The 16,034-nt window shown below is 42.9% G+C and overlaps 2 protein-coding genes across 2 annotated transcripts in view; one reads left to right on the forward strand and one right to left on the reverse strand.

Moving 5' to 3' along the window:
- LOC311243428 (uncharacterized protein) overlaps positions 1-1,664 on the forward strand; it is a gene marked incomplete at its 3' end in the record, with an annotated part of 42,088 nt that extends 40,424 nt beyond the window's left edge. The window contains exon 4 of the mRNA XM_084332659.1: positions 1,645-1,664. Coding sequence (XP_084188785.1) covers positions 1,645-1,664 — 20 coding nt within the window. The remainder of the gene's footprint in view (positions 1-1,644) is intronic.
- A 1,825-nt stretch (positions 1,665-3,489) lies between these two features.
- Positions 3,490-16,034, reverse strand: part of LOC311243429 (uncharacterized protein) — a gene marked incomplete at its 3' end in the record, with an annotated part of 33,176 nt that continues 20,631 nt past the window's right edge. Inside the window, exons 5-7 of the mRNA XM_084332660.1 lie at positions 10,257-10,376; positions 6,550-6,769; positions 3,490-3,515 (exon numbers count right to left, since the gene is read on the reverse strand). Of these exons, the coding sequence (XP_084188786.1) occupies positions 3,490-3,515; positions 6,550-6,769; positions 10,257-10,376 (366 nt within the window). The remainder of the gene's footprint in view (positions 3,516-6,549; positions 6,770-10,256; positions 10,377-16,034) is intronic.

Raw genomic sequence — 16,034 nt, forward strand, 5'->3', positions numbered from 1 at the left:
GGCGTTCCACATTGATGTGGCATAATTGCGAAACGTGTTTAGTCCCTTGTTTGAGCCGAATCTGGGTTTAACATGATTTGTGGAGCTCCCTCTGGTGTTGTGATCGTGGTATACTATTCACTGACCTTTGGGAAGTATTTTGACATGTACATGGGTACCTTGCAATTAGTGTACAAAACGAATTTATTACACACAATCCTTGATTGTATCATAAGCATCTTATGTCATCATAAATCAAGCCAAAACATAATTTTGAGGCATCAAAATAGTTTTCAATTATTTTCTTTCTCTGTCTGTATATAGCTGCATACTTCAATCAATTCGGTCAACTTTGCCGTCAAACTCTCGCCTCGCACAGCTTTATTTTGAATGTTTTTCTGCGTCCATGTGAGCATTGAGATGCATTGAGATCTCCGGTACCTTTATTAGACACCGAAACATAATGGGAAAGCTTTGCACGCGTTGCATTCCGCCTCCCATTTGTCTTGACCGGGACGCGTCTATTCTTATCCTAATGGATTTATGCTTCCGCGTTCGCGTTTTGCGCTCTGATTGGCCACTGACGTTTCTGGTCGCGCCAATCGTGTGACGGCAAGTTCTTTCGCCGGTTAAGCTTAGGCACTCTTTCGAAGTTGGTTAAGGTTAGAGTTTGTCTTAGAGCAGGGCGATAGACCGCCAGCCCTCTAACTCTAACCTTAACCAACTTCGAAAGAGTCGCCTAAGCTTAACCAGTGATAAACTAGGCGTTAGGTAGTCTGCTGCTGGTCGAGGCGGAAATGGGCGCGTCACGCGATTGGGCGCACATGTCACATGACCAGAAACGTCAGTGGCCAATCAGATCGCACCAGAAACGGCAGTGGCCAATCAGATTCGCAAAACGCGAACGCGGAAGCATAAATCCGTTAGGATAAGAATAGACGCGACCGGCGTAGTAAATTGGGAATGTATCTCTGCAGTTAATCTGTAAAGGTACACTTGCCTAGCATTGTGAGCAGAATCAATGCTGCTCCGTTTGCGAGTAGAATCAAATCCGTCCGCTTCCTCTGTTTGCGTGTGATGTAATAGCTCCGTCCACAAAGCAGTCTTCTCTGGGATTACGTCACACGCAACAGAGTACCGTAGTATTCTGTGCAATGTGCCAAAAATTATGAAACCCGGACATTTCATGAATAAAAAAAAATAAATGGACGCCCCGGACAGGGCGTGAAAAGAGGACATGTCCGTGCAAAAGAGGACGTTTGGTCACCCTAGATAGAATCAACTAAGAAAGGTAACTTTAGTTAGCTAGCTACTTAGCTAGGCATCTACAGTAGCATAGGCTAAAACATGTGATACTGCCATCAATAAAAGCACTGAGACTCAAATGACTCAGGGGGGGGGGGGGCAAAAACGCGTGCTAAAGTGCCCTTTTGAGTGGCAAAAAATTAGAGGGTGTGCCCTATTGGTGCTCTTCCAATGGTCTAAACTTGACCATATGCTCCTGCAGTTGAAAAACATCACGCAAAAGTGCCCTTTTGAGTGCTTTTGTGCTCCATGGTTAAATAATGTCATGCAAAAGTGCCCTTTTGAGTGGAAATAATTAGAGGATGTGGCCTATTGGTGCCCCTCTAATGGTTAAACGTGACCATGTGCCCCCACCCACAGTTGATGTAAATAGGACCTGACCCCTTTAAGGATCCAAAATGGCCGAGATCATGTTAAACCAATAGAAAGCAGTGACGCCCCTAGCTATAGTCACCAGGATGACGCAGGAAAAAGGGGCAGAGATTTGTCTTTATCTACAGACGCTGGGAAGACGATCCAAAAAAGAGAAGACAAAACGAGCGCTCCCAGCTCTGAGCCAGGGGATCACGGAAGACCAGGGTTGCCGTGCCAACCAGCACAAACAAAGGACGGGCCTCGTGTTGCCGAGACGACCTGAGACAACAAAACCGGAGAAGACGTTCTGAGCTCGGCACCAGCCGATCAGAGACATGAACCGACAGCCAAACCGAAGACGATGATTTTAGATATAGAAAGTAAATCCAGTACTTGTTTGATTCATTTAGTTTGTGTTTATTGGAATGGAATAAACATAGCTGCTTTATTCAAAACATCTCGGCCGTGCTTCCTTCCTGCAACCGAACCAAATTGAAATGCAACAAATGCAGAGAGAAGGGTAATTTCCACTATACGATCAGAGATACGATAGACATTAATGAATGAATACTTCACTGTCAAAATGAATCACTACACACTTTCAAAAACACTCAACATTTTTGCAACTGACTGCAATTCGAAACTGGCCCCTGTAAATGTCCTAACACAACCCCCTCCAATGTACAGTAAATTACCAAGTATGGTCTTGTCAATATTCCAATGTACAGTTTTGCTTGTAGTTGTACAGTGTCCCCCACCCACCCCTCCTACCCAACCTCCCCCAATGTACAGTCCCCCCCACCTACCCAACCTCCTCCAATATACTTCACTGTCAAAATGAATCACTACCCACTTTCAAAAACACTAAATTTTTGCAACTGACTGCAAGTCGAAACTGGCCCCTGTAAATGTCCTAACACAACCCCCTCCAATGTACAGTAAATTACCAAGTATGGTCTTGTCAATATTCCAATGTACAGTTTTGCTTGTACAGTTGTACAGTGTCCCCCACCCACCCCTCCTACCCAACCTCCCCCAATGTACAGTCCCCCCCACCTACCCAACCTCCTCCAATATACAGTTTCTACGTCAAATGTATATACTCTTTTTTCTGGACTCTTTTCGTATCACAAACAGTACTGTATTTGCAAATCTGGTATGTCATAAATGTATAGATGTAGCAGTACTGTCTATCTGTATGTCATGTTACGATGAATTGAAAATGGGGGACCCTCATGTAAACAAGACGAAAGTCTTTCTCTGGTCTGCATCCCCTTAACAATTGTATGTATTGAGCTGTACTGTACTGTACCCATTCTGCAATCTGTTAATAAAGTTTTCAATCAATCAAACATAAATTTTTTATTATTTTGTAAACCTTTAACACAATGGCAGCAAAGGACGTATATACCCGTGTTTCGAATCCAACGGTTGTGGACCGTGGGAAGGTTGTGTTAGGGATTTCCTCCCATCAAACCATCCCAAGTCCTTAGATTGATATTAGTATGAACCAGCTGACCAGATATTCAGAGCGACAAAGTTGTATTTCTCAGACGGTGTCTTTATTGTCGAACACAAGAACACAGAACTCAGACCAGCCCTTCCACAGGACTCAAGTCTCTCAGAATGAAGACACACATGACATTTATACCTCATGGACAAAATAAGAGAAGGGAGGGGTGTGTGTGCATGTGTGTGTGCTTGTATCCAATTGCCATATATGGTCTGGTTTGAGATGAATGTTCATCTGCCCCCTCCTCACTGGCCTGTGTTGTGTGTGTGTGTGTGGGGGGGGGCAGATGTACAGAGACGAGCATGTGAGCTATAGCATGTGAGCTGTCGTCATGCTGATCAGGAGGGGCACTGGACCCTACAGCCTGAGGGCCCGGGGGAGACATGCTATCATCAGAGGAGAGCTTCAAATATTAATGAAATATCCTATAGTTGTTTTGGCTTTTATTCCATTTTAATAACCTATTCAAGGTCGCCGAGCGGCACTGCAGATCTTATATTCAAGACGCTATAAAATGAGGACGTATTGATGAAAAAACTATTTATTTAAGCCATTTTGAAGGGACGGTTTATGGTCTCAATTGACAATGAGAATGGACAGATAGCAATACTATAAAGTATAGATTTAGCTCTACAAACAGCCCCACGGACTATGCAAGTCTGTTTTGATATGCTGGCCGTCTAGAGTGATATTAGACGCATCCAAGTGGCCGGGAAAGTGTTAAGATGCAGTAACTATTTTCAGACCACTACAGGGCCACAAGTCGCCATGATAAACAAACTCCGTTTACCCAAAATGAAAGCCTCGTCACGTATAAACTATAAAAATGTATTACTGTTACAATCTTGTTGTAACCAAGAGATTACCTGGGAAAAAAAGGAATTATGTGCATCATGGATTACAACATAAACTTTCTCTTGGGCATTTCCTGGTTGAAGCACTGGCTGGTGTTATAGATAACATTCAGCCACAAGGTGTCGCACTAGCGCACCAGCATGTCATTTATCAGGTGTATTCCACATGGAGAAATGGGAAGTCGGGAGGGGATACATGCCTGCTGCAACATTCATTTTGTACCCACAATTTGTTTTTAATGATAAATCCATTAACCAATACTTTTTTGGGGGAAAAGCAATACATTTATTCTGCACCTTTCTAAAAGCTGTGGATGTAGCCTATATATTTGTAATGATTACTCTACATAAGGATTATCTATAGTACCTTTAAACAAGGTAAATACTTCAACTACAAACTAGTGCTGTCAGGCAATTCATTTTTTTTTATCTAATTAATTACAGGATTTGTAATTAATTAATCTAATTAATCGTATTTTAATCGCATAACCATTTTATGCCTGATATTCTATAATCATATTTCAAATTGCATGTGTCCGGATGGCAGAATTCAGTACTGTATCTACAAAACCTTCTGTTTAATCATCTTCCATCTATTAATTTGCTTAGATTTTTCAGGTCTGGTCAATTTGAGCATGGTGTTATTCACAGTCAAAGATAATAAAAAAAATTATTGATATTCTCATTTGGTTCATTACAATTTACTCAAGCCTAGTAACAGACACAGTATTTCTGACACTGGGAATACATTCCCTGAGATCCATAGATGTCCCTAGAATCAGATACCAAGAACATGCAAATGGCCATATATTTAAAGGGGCTATGTATTGCTATTCCTAGCACTATTTGGGCAACTTTACACAATTCCTGTTAGTCTATTGAAGACATTTGTAAGTTTTTTTTTTTTTTTTAATTCATTGTTTTATATTTCTAATCAAGTACTCAAAACCATAATTTTTCTGTCTCAAGAAATCAGGCCGTTATGGCCTGGCTCCGCCCATAAGCACTTTGAGTGACAATCAGTCCACAGTCTGCACTGGTAGAGGGAGGGAGAAAGAGAGAGAGAGAGAGAGAGAGAGGGGGTGGGAGAGAGAGAGAGAGAGATAGAGATTGAGAGAGAGAGAGAGAGAGAGAGAGAAAAAAGACAGCCCCCCTCTCTCCCTCCCTTCCTTTCTCTCCCTCTCGGCTCATGAGAGTTCGCGGCAGCTTGTGTTTTTTTTTTCTTTCTTTCAATCTCCCGTTTGCGGGTCTGTGGCGCGCGGCCGGCAGGTACCCCCCCCCCCCCCCCCAAGTGCCCCCTCTCTCTCCATCTCTCTCTCCCTTTCTCTCCCTCTCGGTGATGAGTCCGCGTGCGGCAGAGAGAGAGAGAGAGAGAGAGAGAGAGAGAGAGAGAGAGGGGGTGGGAGAGAGAGAGAGAGAGAAAAAAGACAGCCCCCCTCTCTCCCTCCCTTCCTCTCTCTTCCTTTCTCTCCCTCTCGGCTCATGAGTTCACGGCAGCTTGTGTTTTTTTTTCTTTCTTTCTTTCAATCTCCCGTTTGCGGATCTGTGGCGTGCGGCCGGCAGGTACCCCCCCCCCCACCCCCAAGTGCCCCCTCTCTCTCCCCCTCTCTTCCTTTCTCTCCCTCTCGGTGATGAGTCCGCGCGCGGCAGGGAGAGGGAGAGGGAGAGAGAGAGAGAGAGAGAGAGAGAGAGAGAGAGAGAGAGAGAGAGAGAAAAAAGACAGCCCCCCTCGCTCCCTCCCTTCCTCTCTCTTCCTTTCTCTCCCTCTCGGCTCATGAGAGTTCGTGGCAGCAGCTTGTGTTTTTTTTTCTTTCTTTCTTTCCACTCGCTGTCTAGTCTAGGTAGAATGGGGGCGGGCATTAGCTCCAACCACAGAGCCAATCGCATCACCCAGCGGCCGTATGACGCATATTGGCCGTTCAAAAAAAAATGACCTGATTTACTATAGGACGAAAGGGGCTGGGCTGAATCTGAGCAATCCGCCAATATGGTATTTAGACACTAAAACACATTGATATGAACTCCTATTACTATAATACAATGCTAGACTGAAAAATGACATTTATAAAACATAGCCCCTTTAAAAAAAAGTCTGTAAATGTGTATTCTACGTTATTATGGAATGAATGAGATAAAAAAAATGTCATAACGCGATAATTTGCTGTGTAATTAATTAATCTAATTAACACGATAAACTGACAGCACTACTACAAACATATTACTGTTCTGACAATATTGATAACAGTAATAAACAGTCACTGAAAAGAACACTGTCTTTCAACCTTGATGTGTGGAGTCAGACTCGGGCGCCTTCTCCATCCTTACAATCGGACTTGGAAGGAGCTCTTCTGAAGCTTTTCGGAAGCTTTTTGGAAAACCTTTTGGACAGCGTTAAATAGTGATATTTTGGTGAAGATGTTGAGTAATCAGAACTGTGTTCAGTTTCAGAGGTACTTAGCTCCCCATCATGTTCAGGCTCAGACTCAGTTTCACATGAAGGTGTCATCTGTGGCCTCGGGTTCTGATCCCCGGTCTGAATGTCACCGTCCTCCTCCTCTGGGCCAGAGAAAATGATGTGCGCATAATTGATGTTCTTGGCCTTTAGGAACCCGTCTAGAGAGTCGAACACCTCTATGTCAGTGGAGGGAGACGCCGCTGCTCGTTTTGAGGTGGAGTCTTGATCTATGGATTGTTCACGTTGCAGATCTTCATGTTCCAACCCTTGCTCTTTAAGTGAAGCTTCAGTCTTGACCGCACTTTCACACTGTGAAGAGTTAAAGAGTGCATGTTTAGAAGATTCAGTACGTTATAGGCTCATATCTCTGATTCATATGTCCCATGCATACTGATGTGGATACACAGATACTGATGCCAGTACTGAGGGCGATACCAGGCTAAAATACTGCAGGTACTGAGGGTGATACCAGGCTAAAATACTGCAGGTACTGAGGGTGATACCAGGCTAAAATACAGCAGGTACTGAGGGTGATACCAGGCTAAAATACTGCAGGTAGTGAGGATGATACCAGGCTAAAATACTGCAGGTACTGAGGGCGATACCAGGCTAAAATACTGTAGGTACTGAGGGTGATACCAGGCTAAAATACTGCAGGTACTGAGGGTGATAACAGGCTAAAATACTGCAGGTACTGAGGGTGATACCAGGCTAAAATACTGCAGGTAGGGTATATTTGCAGTTGTGAAGTTAATCTAACTCACTTGGAGTGTGAATGTGATATATCACAGGAAACTACTCAACCTCTATATATACTAGAGAATAGTCAGATATACCTTCAGTTAGTAAATATAAATGGTCATATTTAACCTCATTTAGTAAATATAGATGAGTGATATTTAATCTCAGTTAGTAAATAGAGAATATTCATATTTAAACTCAGTTAGTAGATATAAAGAATAGTCAGATTTAACCTCAGTTAGTAGATATAAAAAATAGTCAGATTTAACCTCAGTTAGTAAATAGTCATATTTAACCTGTTAGTAAATATAAAGAAGTCCAGATTTAACGTCAGTTAGTAAATATAGAGAATAGTCATATTTAACTTCAGTTAATAAATATGATACTGTATGACTCCTACAATGTGAATGTAAGGAGGAAAAATTATTCACACATCCTTACATGAACATATTCTGTACACTATGTTCTCAGTCGCTCTATGGCTCCTGTCTCTGCTCAGTATCGGCTTCCGACACTATAATGTAAACGGCCTATGATATATAATCAGTGAAGGGAGATGTACCTTATGGACTAATATGGACAGTCGAGACACAGTAGATGCATCATGAGTACTTACACATCAGAATTTACATGTTAAATATGTATCAAGTAATATGACTCTTTGTCTGTGAGAGATATAAAACATTGGACACTGTGTTAGTCTCTTATATCCTCTGCTCTTTATCCTCTCCTCTTCGCCACCCTTCTTCCCCACTCTTTTACTAACGAAAGAGCATTTTTATTTCACAAACTGTATGGATTCATATTATAATAGACAACCTTATTGAACTTTAGGAATTGTCTCCTAATCATTCGGATATTCATCTCAATATTAGTATTCTGATTTCTATTCTTAATACCTCGGACCACGGATCTTGATTTATATCAAAACACATCATTACAGTGATATAATCACCTGCATAAACAGTGGGTCAGGAGGTAGAGCGGTCGTCTGGTAATCAGAAGCTTCCTGGTTCGATTCCAGCTCGTCCCGGGCAGTGTGTCGAAGTGTCCTTGAGCAAGACACATAACCCCTAACTGCTCCCGTTAAGCAGGTTGGCACCTTGCATGGCTGCCTCCGCCGTCTGTGGTGTTGTTTAAGTTCTGCCTCTCTCTTGAAGCTCTTCCCACACTGGTCACAGCAGTAAGGTTTCTCTTCTGTGTGTTCCATGTGGTGACTGTCAAGATGTGCCTTTGTCTTGAAGCTCTCCTCACACTGGTCACAGCGGTAAGGTTTCTCTTCTGTGTGTACCATGTGGTGTTGTTTAAGATGTGTCTTTGTCTTGAAGCTCATGTCACACTGGTCACAGCAGTAAGGTTTCTCTCCTGTGTGTACTATGTGGTGTTTTTTTAGGTTTTCCTTCCTCCTAAAGCTCTCCCCACACTGGTCACAGCAGTAAGGTTTCTCTCCTGTGTGTACCATGTGGTGTCTTTTTAGGTTTCCCTTCGTCTTAAAGCTCTCCCCACACTGGTCACAGCAGTAAGGTTTCTCTCTTGTGTGTACCATGTGGTGTATTTTTAGGTTTCCCTTCGATCTAAAGCTCTCCCCACACTGGTCACAGCAGTAAGGTTTCTCTCTTGTGTGTACCATGTGGTGTAATTTAAGCTGAGTTTCTCTCTTGAAGCTCATGTCACATTGGTCAGAGCAGTAAGGTTTCTCTCCTGTGTGTACTATGTGGTGTTTTTTTAGGTTTCCCTTCCTCCTAAAGCTCTCCCCACACTGGTCACAGCAGTAAGGTTTCTCTCCTGTGTGTACCATGTGGTGTCTTTTTAGGTTTTCCTGTCTCTTGAAGCTCTTCTCACACTGGTCACAGCAGTAAGGTTTCTCTCCTGTGTGTACTCTGTGGTGTTTTTTTAGGTTTCCCTGTCTCCTGAAGCTCTTCCCACACTGGTCACAGCAGTAAGGTTTCTCTCCTGTGTGTACCATGTGGTGAATTTTTAGCTTGTCCTGTCTCCTGAAGCTCTTCCCACACTGGTCACAGCAGTAAGGTTTCTCTCCTGTGTGTACCATGTGGTGAATTTTAAGTTCTGCCTTTCTCTTGAAGCTCTCCCCACACTGGTCACAGCAGTAAGGTTTCTCTCTTGTGTGTACCATGTGGTGTAATTTAAGCTGAGTTTCTCTCTTGAAGCTCATGTCACATTGGTCACAGCAGTAAGGTTTCTCTCCTGTGTGTACTATGTGGTGTTTTTTTAGGTTTCCCTTCCTCCTAAAGCTCTCCCCACACTGGTCACAGCAGTAAGGTTTCTCTCCTGTGTGTACCATGTGGTGTCTTTTTAGGTTTTCCTGTCTCTTGAAGCTCTTCTCACACTGGTCACAGCAGTAAGGTTTCTCTCTTGTGTGTACCATGTGGTGTAATTTAAGCTGAGTTTCTCTCTTGAAGCTCATGTGACATTGGTCACAGCAGTAAGGTTTCTCTCCTGTGTGTACTCTGTGGTGTTTTTTTAGGTTTCCCTGTCTCCTGAAGCTCTTCCCACACTGGTCACAGCAGTAAGGTTTCTCTCCCGTGTGTACCATGTGGTGAATCTTTAGCTTGTCCTGTCTCCTGAACCTCTTCCCACACTGGGCACAGCAGTAAGGTTTCTCTCCTGTGTGTACCATGTGGTGAATTTTAAGTTCTGCCTTTCTCTTGAAGCTCTCCCCACACTGGTCACAGCAGTAAGGTTTCTCTCTTGTGTGTACCATGTGGTGTAATTTAAGCTGAGTTTCTCTCTTGAAGCTCATGTCACATTGGTCACAGCAGTAAGGTTTCTCTCCTGTGTGTACTATGTGGTGTCTTTTTAGGTTTTCCTGTCTCTTGAAGCTCTTCTCACACTGGTCACAGCAGTAAGGTTTCTCTTCTGTGTGTACTATGTGGTGTTTTTTTAGGTTTCCCTTCGTCCTAAAGCTCTCCCCACACTGGTCACAGCAGTAAGGTTTCTTTCCTGCGTGTACCATGTGGTGTCTTTTTAGGTTTTCCTGTCTCTTGAAGCTCTTCTCACACTGGTCACAGCAGTAAGGTTTCTCTTCTGTGTGTACCATGTGGTGTTGTGTAAGATGTGTCTTTGTCTTGAAGCTCTTCCCACACTGGTCACAGGAATGACGTCTTAATTCCTCCATGTCTCTATTGGTTGCCGGGCAGCAGGACAGGGGGTGGATCTGGGGAACAGAGAGAGACAGAAACATTCAAATAAAGAGATAGGTTTATAAACTGGCAGTCTAGATTTATGCTTTAAAGGCCAACCTCTAGGTTAAACCCTACTGATCAATTATGGGTAGTTTACATCATTGGTATATAATTTCATTATTTATTTATTTCCATTTGACACCGGAAATGCCACTCTGAAAGAGTTAAAAAGGTCCACGCACGAATAACATGCACGCGCGAATCAAAAAAGCTTATCAAAACGCCGACGTCACAACAGGTGTGGCTTGCATATTAATGAGCCGAATCTAATGTTGCTTTTCCACTAAAATAAAGTACTCAGTTTGTCTCCGTGTGGGGAGGCGGGGCTGCTGGTGATCAGCATGAGAGCTCCAGAAATGACACGTGAAAAACTGCAGACCACTGATTGGTCAGAAGAGAGACGCGTGACGTCACTGTTTGGGGAGTCTGAACGAAAACAGAATGTCCGCGCCGCCATCTTTAATGTCTCGCGTAGGATATCTTTTGTACGTTTGCAGCAAGAAACGAGTGCAATAAAAAAGGATACAGTCACTGTGTATTCTGCCTCATTTATTGATGAAACAAAACCGACATCAACACAATTTGCCACCGAGCGGAGAGTTTAGTCTGACAAAAAGATCGCTGATTAGTTACGCTTGTTGTTGGGGGTTAGGGACGTAACGTTAGTTAGCCTAATGCTAACGTTAGCAGATAGACACGAGAGGCTATCTGTGTAGAATAGACACAATGAGGTAACGTTAGCGTTAGCATAATAGACACAACGAGAGTCTGGTTAATGTTGTTATTGATTGATTGAATGAAAACTGTGTTTTACTCTGGCTTGCCAAGCTCATCATAGCCCCTTTCGTGACTGATGCACCGAGTGAAGCTTGTGGACTCGACAACAGCGGCGGCCGCAGGGCGCCGGAGCCCGCAGCGCTAGTTAGCTCATAGCTATCGTGTAACACTAGCCTTTGCGGGCTCGGGCGCCCTGCGGCTGCCGCCGCCGTCGCGTCCATGGGCCCCCCGGCAGGGCACCCGTGGGGTCGGGTCGGGGTGTACAGAGAGGAGAGAACCATTTTGGGTCGGCCGTTCATGCCGGCCAGCGAGCCGGATGTCGGGATATGTTGTTAGCACAATAGCTACCAAGCTAAGCTATGTTATCTACTAACGTTATAAACACAATGTGTACAACGACACAATGATTTACATTATTACAAATATGGTAACGTGGTTAGCTTTAGAGATGGATGGATGGCTATAATCACGGAGCAATAGTGAGGTGAAACAGATACATTTCCATTCGGCTAGTAGTAGCAAGCATATATCTATGGTAGCAAGGCTCTCTGCCTGCCACTAGCTGTGTGACTCTCAGCGCCCCCTGGTGATACCCCTGGTGACCAATACCTGTTGTGACGACATTACACGTGCGCGTTATAAACCATTGATTAAAATATGCAAGTGCATGTTGATTGTGTTGGGCAGACAAAATGTTTTGATAAAAACGCTAAAACTGGGTCAATTTCAATACTTTTTTTTACAATTCTTCATGAAAGTCACTGTTGGCCTAGTCCACATTGTTTATTGAACAAAAATACAACGTGGAGGTTGCACTTTAAGACCTGAGGAACCGTGCCTTACAGTGAAATTACAGAGGTTCATTCTCCACTGGACAGATAGCATGAGGTGACTGTTCATTCTCCACTGGACACATAGCATGAGGTGACTGTTCATTCTCCATTGGACAGTAAGTAAGATGTGGTGTGCGCTCCTCATAGACCTAGCAACTCTTAGTTATTATGTTGTTTTTTAGTAATGTTTTTACACAAAAGGTGACCAGCATTTATAGATATGACAAGAGAGGCACTACTGGACATACAAGATTTGACGAGTCGATCACTCCAAAACTGGAGTTTTTACACAAAGATCCTTTGTTCATACGAACTGCAGCAGACCCGTTCAACGCAGTGCTGCCAAGGTCAAAGAGACGCAGAAAGCGGGGATGCAGAGCCGGCCTCCTGGTGAGACAATAGCCCCCCGCCTCCCAGCATTCTGCTTGTCAATGTACACTCTCTGGATAATAAACTGTGCGAGCTAAGAGCAAGGATATCATTCCAACAAGAAACGAGGGACTGCAAAATCATATGTTTGACGGAGACATGGCTGGGCGAGGAGACTCCACGCCAGAACAATCAGCAGCAAAGAAGGTAAACACCCAGAGGCTGCTTTCATCGTGGTTGGAGATAAAAAAATTATATATATTTAAAGAACAGTTTACCCATCAGCCAGTTCTACAGGATCTGTAGTACAGATGAGTTTTTTTTAGGAACAGACAGATACTTTAAAAACTATGTTTAAAACCAGAGGGTACACACAGGACATTGTAGAAAAAGCAGATTTGAAAGTAGGCCATAAAACCCAAGAAGATTGCTTACAATCTACAAGAAACAAAACTACCTCTGCACAACCTACAGTGTGTTACACAATACTCACCTCTAGGCAACCTTTTTAAGCAAACTATAAAAAAAAATTGGCATCTTCTCAGTTCTGATCCAACATTGGATACATCTTTTCAGATCCTCCCTAGACTAGTCTACAGGAGAGCACATAACATCAGAGACATTGTGGTCAAATCAGACCTGCCTCTTAAAAAAACCACACTTTTTTAGATGACCTGCCAGATGGAAACCGACGTTGTGGTTCGTGTGCTCAGTGTCACTTTACAGAAAAGTGCACTTTTTTCGATCACCCATCACCTGGGAAAGAGATCAAAATAAGAGGCAAAATAACATGTAAAACGACCAATGTAATCTATATTCTCAAGTGCCCATGTGGTAAAGCATAATGTCGGTAAGACAACACATGCTTTAAAAACACGTATTGCTGAACACAGGAGTACGATACGGAATGGGGATGAAAAAAGCCCAGTAGCTTTACATTTCAAAAAGGCACACCACAATGTCTCATCATTAAGATACCTTGGAATAGAGAAAGTGCATCTTCCAAGACGAGGGGGAGATATAGATAATCTCCTACTGAGGAGAGAAGTATGGTGGATCCATTACCTCAAAAGCGTCTATACCAAAGGTAACCGCATTTCTGGCAGACGTTTCTGGGCATGTGACATGTGCGCCCAATAGCGTGACGAGCTGTGTCTTTGCCCATTTCCACGTCAAACAGCCTGCAAACTACCTGGCGTTCTATCGCCATGCTCTAAGACAAACTCTAACCTTAACCAACTTCGAAAGAGTGCCTAAGCTTAACCGTCGAAAGAACTTGCCTAACCTTAAAGGGGAACTATTTGACTATTTCTTTCACTATTTGGGCACTTTTACACAATTCCTGTGAGTTTATGGAACAGTGGAACACCTCTGTAATTATAATTTTTTTTAATTCATTGTTTTGTATTTCTAATCAAGTCCTCAAAAACAGCATTTTTCTACCTCAAGATCTCGAGCCGTTTTGAGGCTGGGCTCCTAAACCACTGTGTGGCCTGGTGGCATCTGCCACATTATCATGCAGCTGAGTCTCTCTGACATCACAAATCATCACATGTTCAGATGACTCAGTTCAGTGAGGGTGAATATTGTGAGAGGAGAATTGGAAGAATGCGCCAATATGAGAATTAGAGACATAGATCATATTAACATAAGTCCACATAGCTATGAAACAATGCTAAACACTGAAAAAGGCCGTTTATAAGATAGTTCCCCTTTAACCAACTTCGAAGATTGCCTAAGCTTAACCAGTGTAGAAACTGACGTCGGCCAATCAGAGAGCGTCTGCCAGAAATGCGGCTACCTTTGGTAGAAATGCACCTCAAAACTATGGCACCAACAGGACTCAATGAGGACTTTGACATTAGGCCTTATTTGTAAATAAACCAATAGAGGGAGACAATCGACTTCATTCTGGGTTACTTTGTTTTTTCCTTTTTGTTTTCAGTGGCTAGGACCTGGACCGGGTCCAAAAGAAAGTACTTTACACACTGCTGTCTATAGATGCAATAAATCATGTCTAATACTGTGTTTAATATATATATATTTCTCTAAAAAATTTCAAATGTAAAAGATAAATTGTTACTAAATCATGTCTAAAATGTATAAGAAAATCATGCAAGTCTTGGTACCGCCCCTGATCACCAGGTGGGGCTGATAGCTAATTTATTCATTTGATTTCCTGTATAAAAAAGATGCAATTTTCTGTTGTGTTCATACTTGAAAAAGACCGGAAGAGTCGAAACATTGTATCTGCTATTTTTCGTCACAATTAAAACACCTTGGAGCATCAAAAGTGAGTTGCGAGCCCCACTTTGTTTCATGTACTACTGTTTTTACAATTTGGCTCAGCACCAAGGAACGGAGGATGTGCGTTATTTATTCTTTCTGGACATTTCAACCAAGCATCTCTGTGTGAAGTATTACCTAAATACTTTCAGCACATCGATGTGAAAACACAGGGAAATAACATCCTGGATCATCGTTACAGCCCATTCAGGAAATCATACAAGCCCCTCCTCCGTCAGACCATTCTTCCATCCTGCTTCTACCTGCCTATAGGCAGAAACTGAAGCAAGCACCGCCCACCGTTAACTCATTCGGGGCCATTGGAATTCCCCATCCTGTTTAAGCACGGCCAGGTTTTCATTACATAGTTTCACTGTGCATCACGTTGTTTGTAGAGCTAAATCTATATTTTATATTATAGCTATGGATGCAATACCATGGTCATTTGACAGTAACTATCTTCTGTTCAAGATGCAAAAAATAAATACATTTTTCATCCATACGTTCCTGTTTTATACCGTGGTGAAAATTTGTATAATTTCGGAATGATCCGGGCTAATTCCTGGGAGGCTGGTTATAGCTTGCAACGTGTATTATACTAAAGCCATTAGAGTTGCGTCCCTACACACGCTACTATTTAAAAATCAAATGCATATGATAGGTATTATGTTTAATCATGAATGCATGAAAGGGGGAGGGCGTTTCTGATTAATTGATTGCCAATAACGGCATTCGTTATTACCACAACACTCGCCGATCAGGGGGATGGGTATGAAAACTATGCATGATCAAGCTGAAATTTACGTCAAATTGTCCTGTGGTCGGTGGTATTCCAAAAAGAATATTCCAATTATTTGATCGCCATCTGGTAGATCGTATGTCCATTTGGTCCACGACATAACCCACCACAGCATATGGATCGGGGGTCCCGAAAACGATTCAATGGGATCGGGTGAAGCCCTAGGTTCCCCATTACTAGAAAAGAGAGCCCGGAGACATTTGAGTGTAGCACCCGGTCTGGAACAGGGGATACTGCACTCTCGATACTGCCTACTAGCAGGATCTGGCCGGTACTGCACCTTCGGAGTCCCAGTATGCCTTTTACAGGCACCATTCAGGTCCCTGATATTGAATAGGATATTAAAATCGAAAAAAAAGGAAAACAATCTAAAAACGTATATATGCATGTTACCCGTTGGCGCCCAATAACTTATATATACACTTGGATGGCCCCGAAAGTGTTAAGAAGTACAGATCTGGTCTGACCAATCGGATGAGGCACTACGAGACTGTTTTGATCATGCAGAGTGGGAAATGTTCCGTGACTCATCGGACAATAACATTGAGGAAAACACGGAGGAATCA

The sequence above is a fragment of the Notolepis coatsorum genome (assembly GCF_963971535.1).
Source record: "Notolepis coatsorum genome assembly, chromosome: 17".
Lineage (NCBI taxonomy): Eukaryota > Metazoa > Chordata > Actinopteri > Aulopiformes > Paralepididae > Notolepis > Notolepis coatsorum.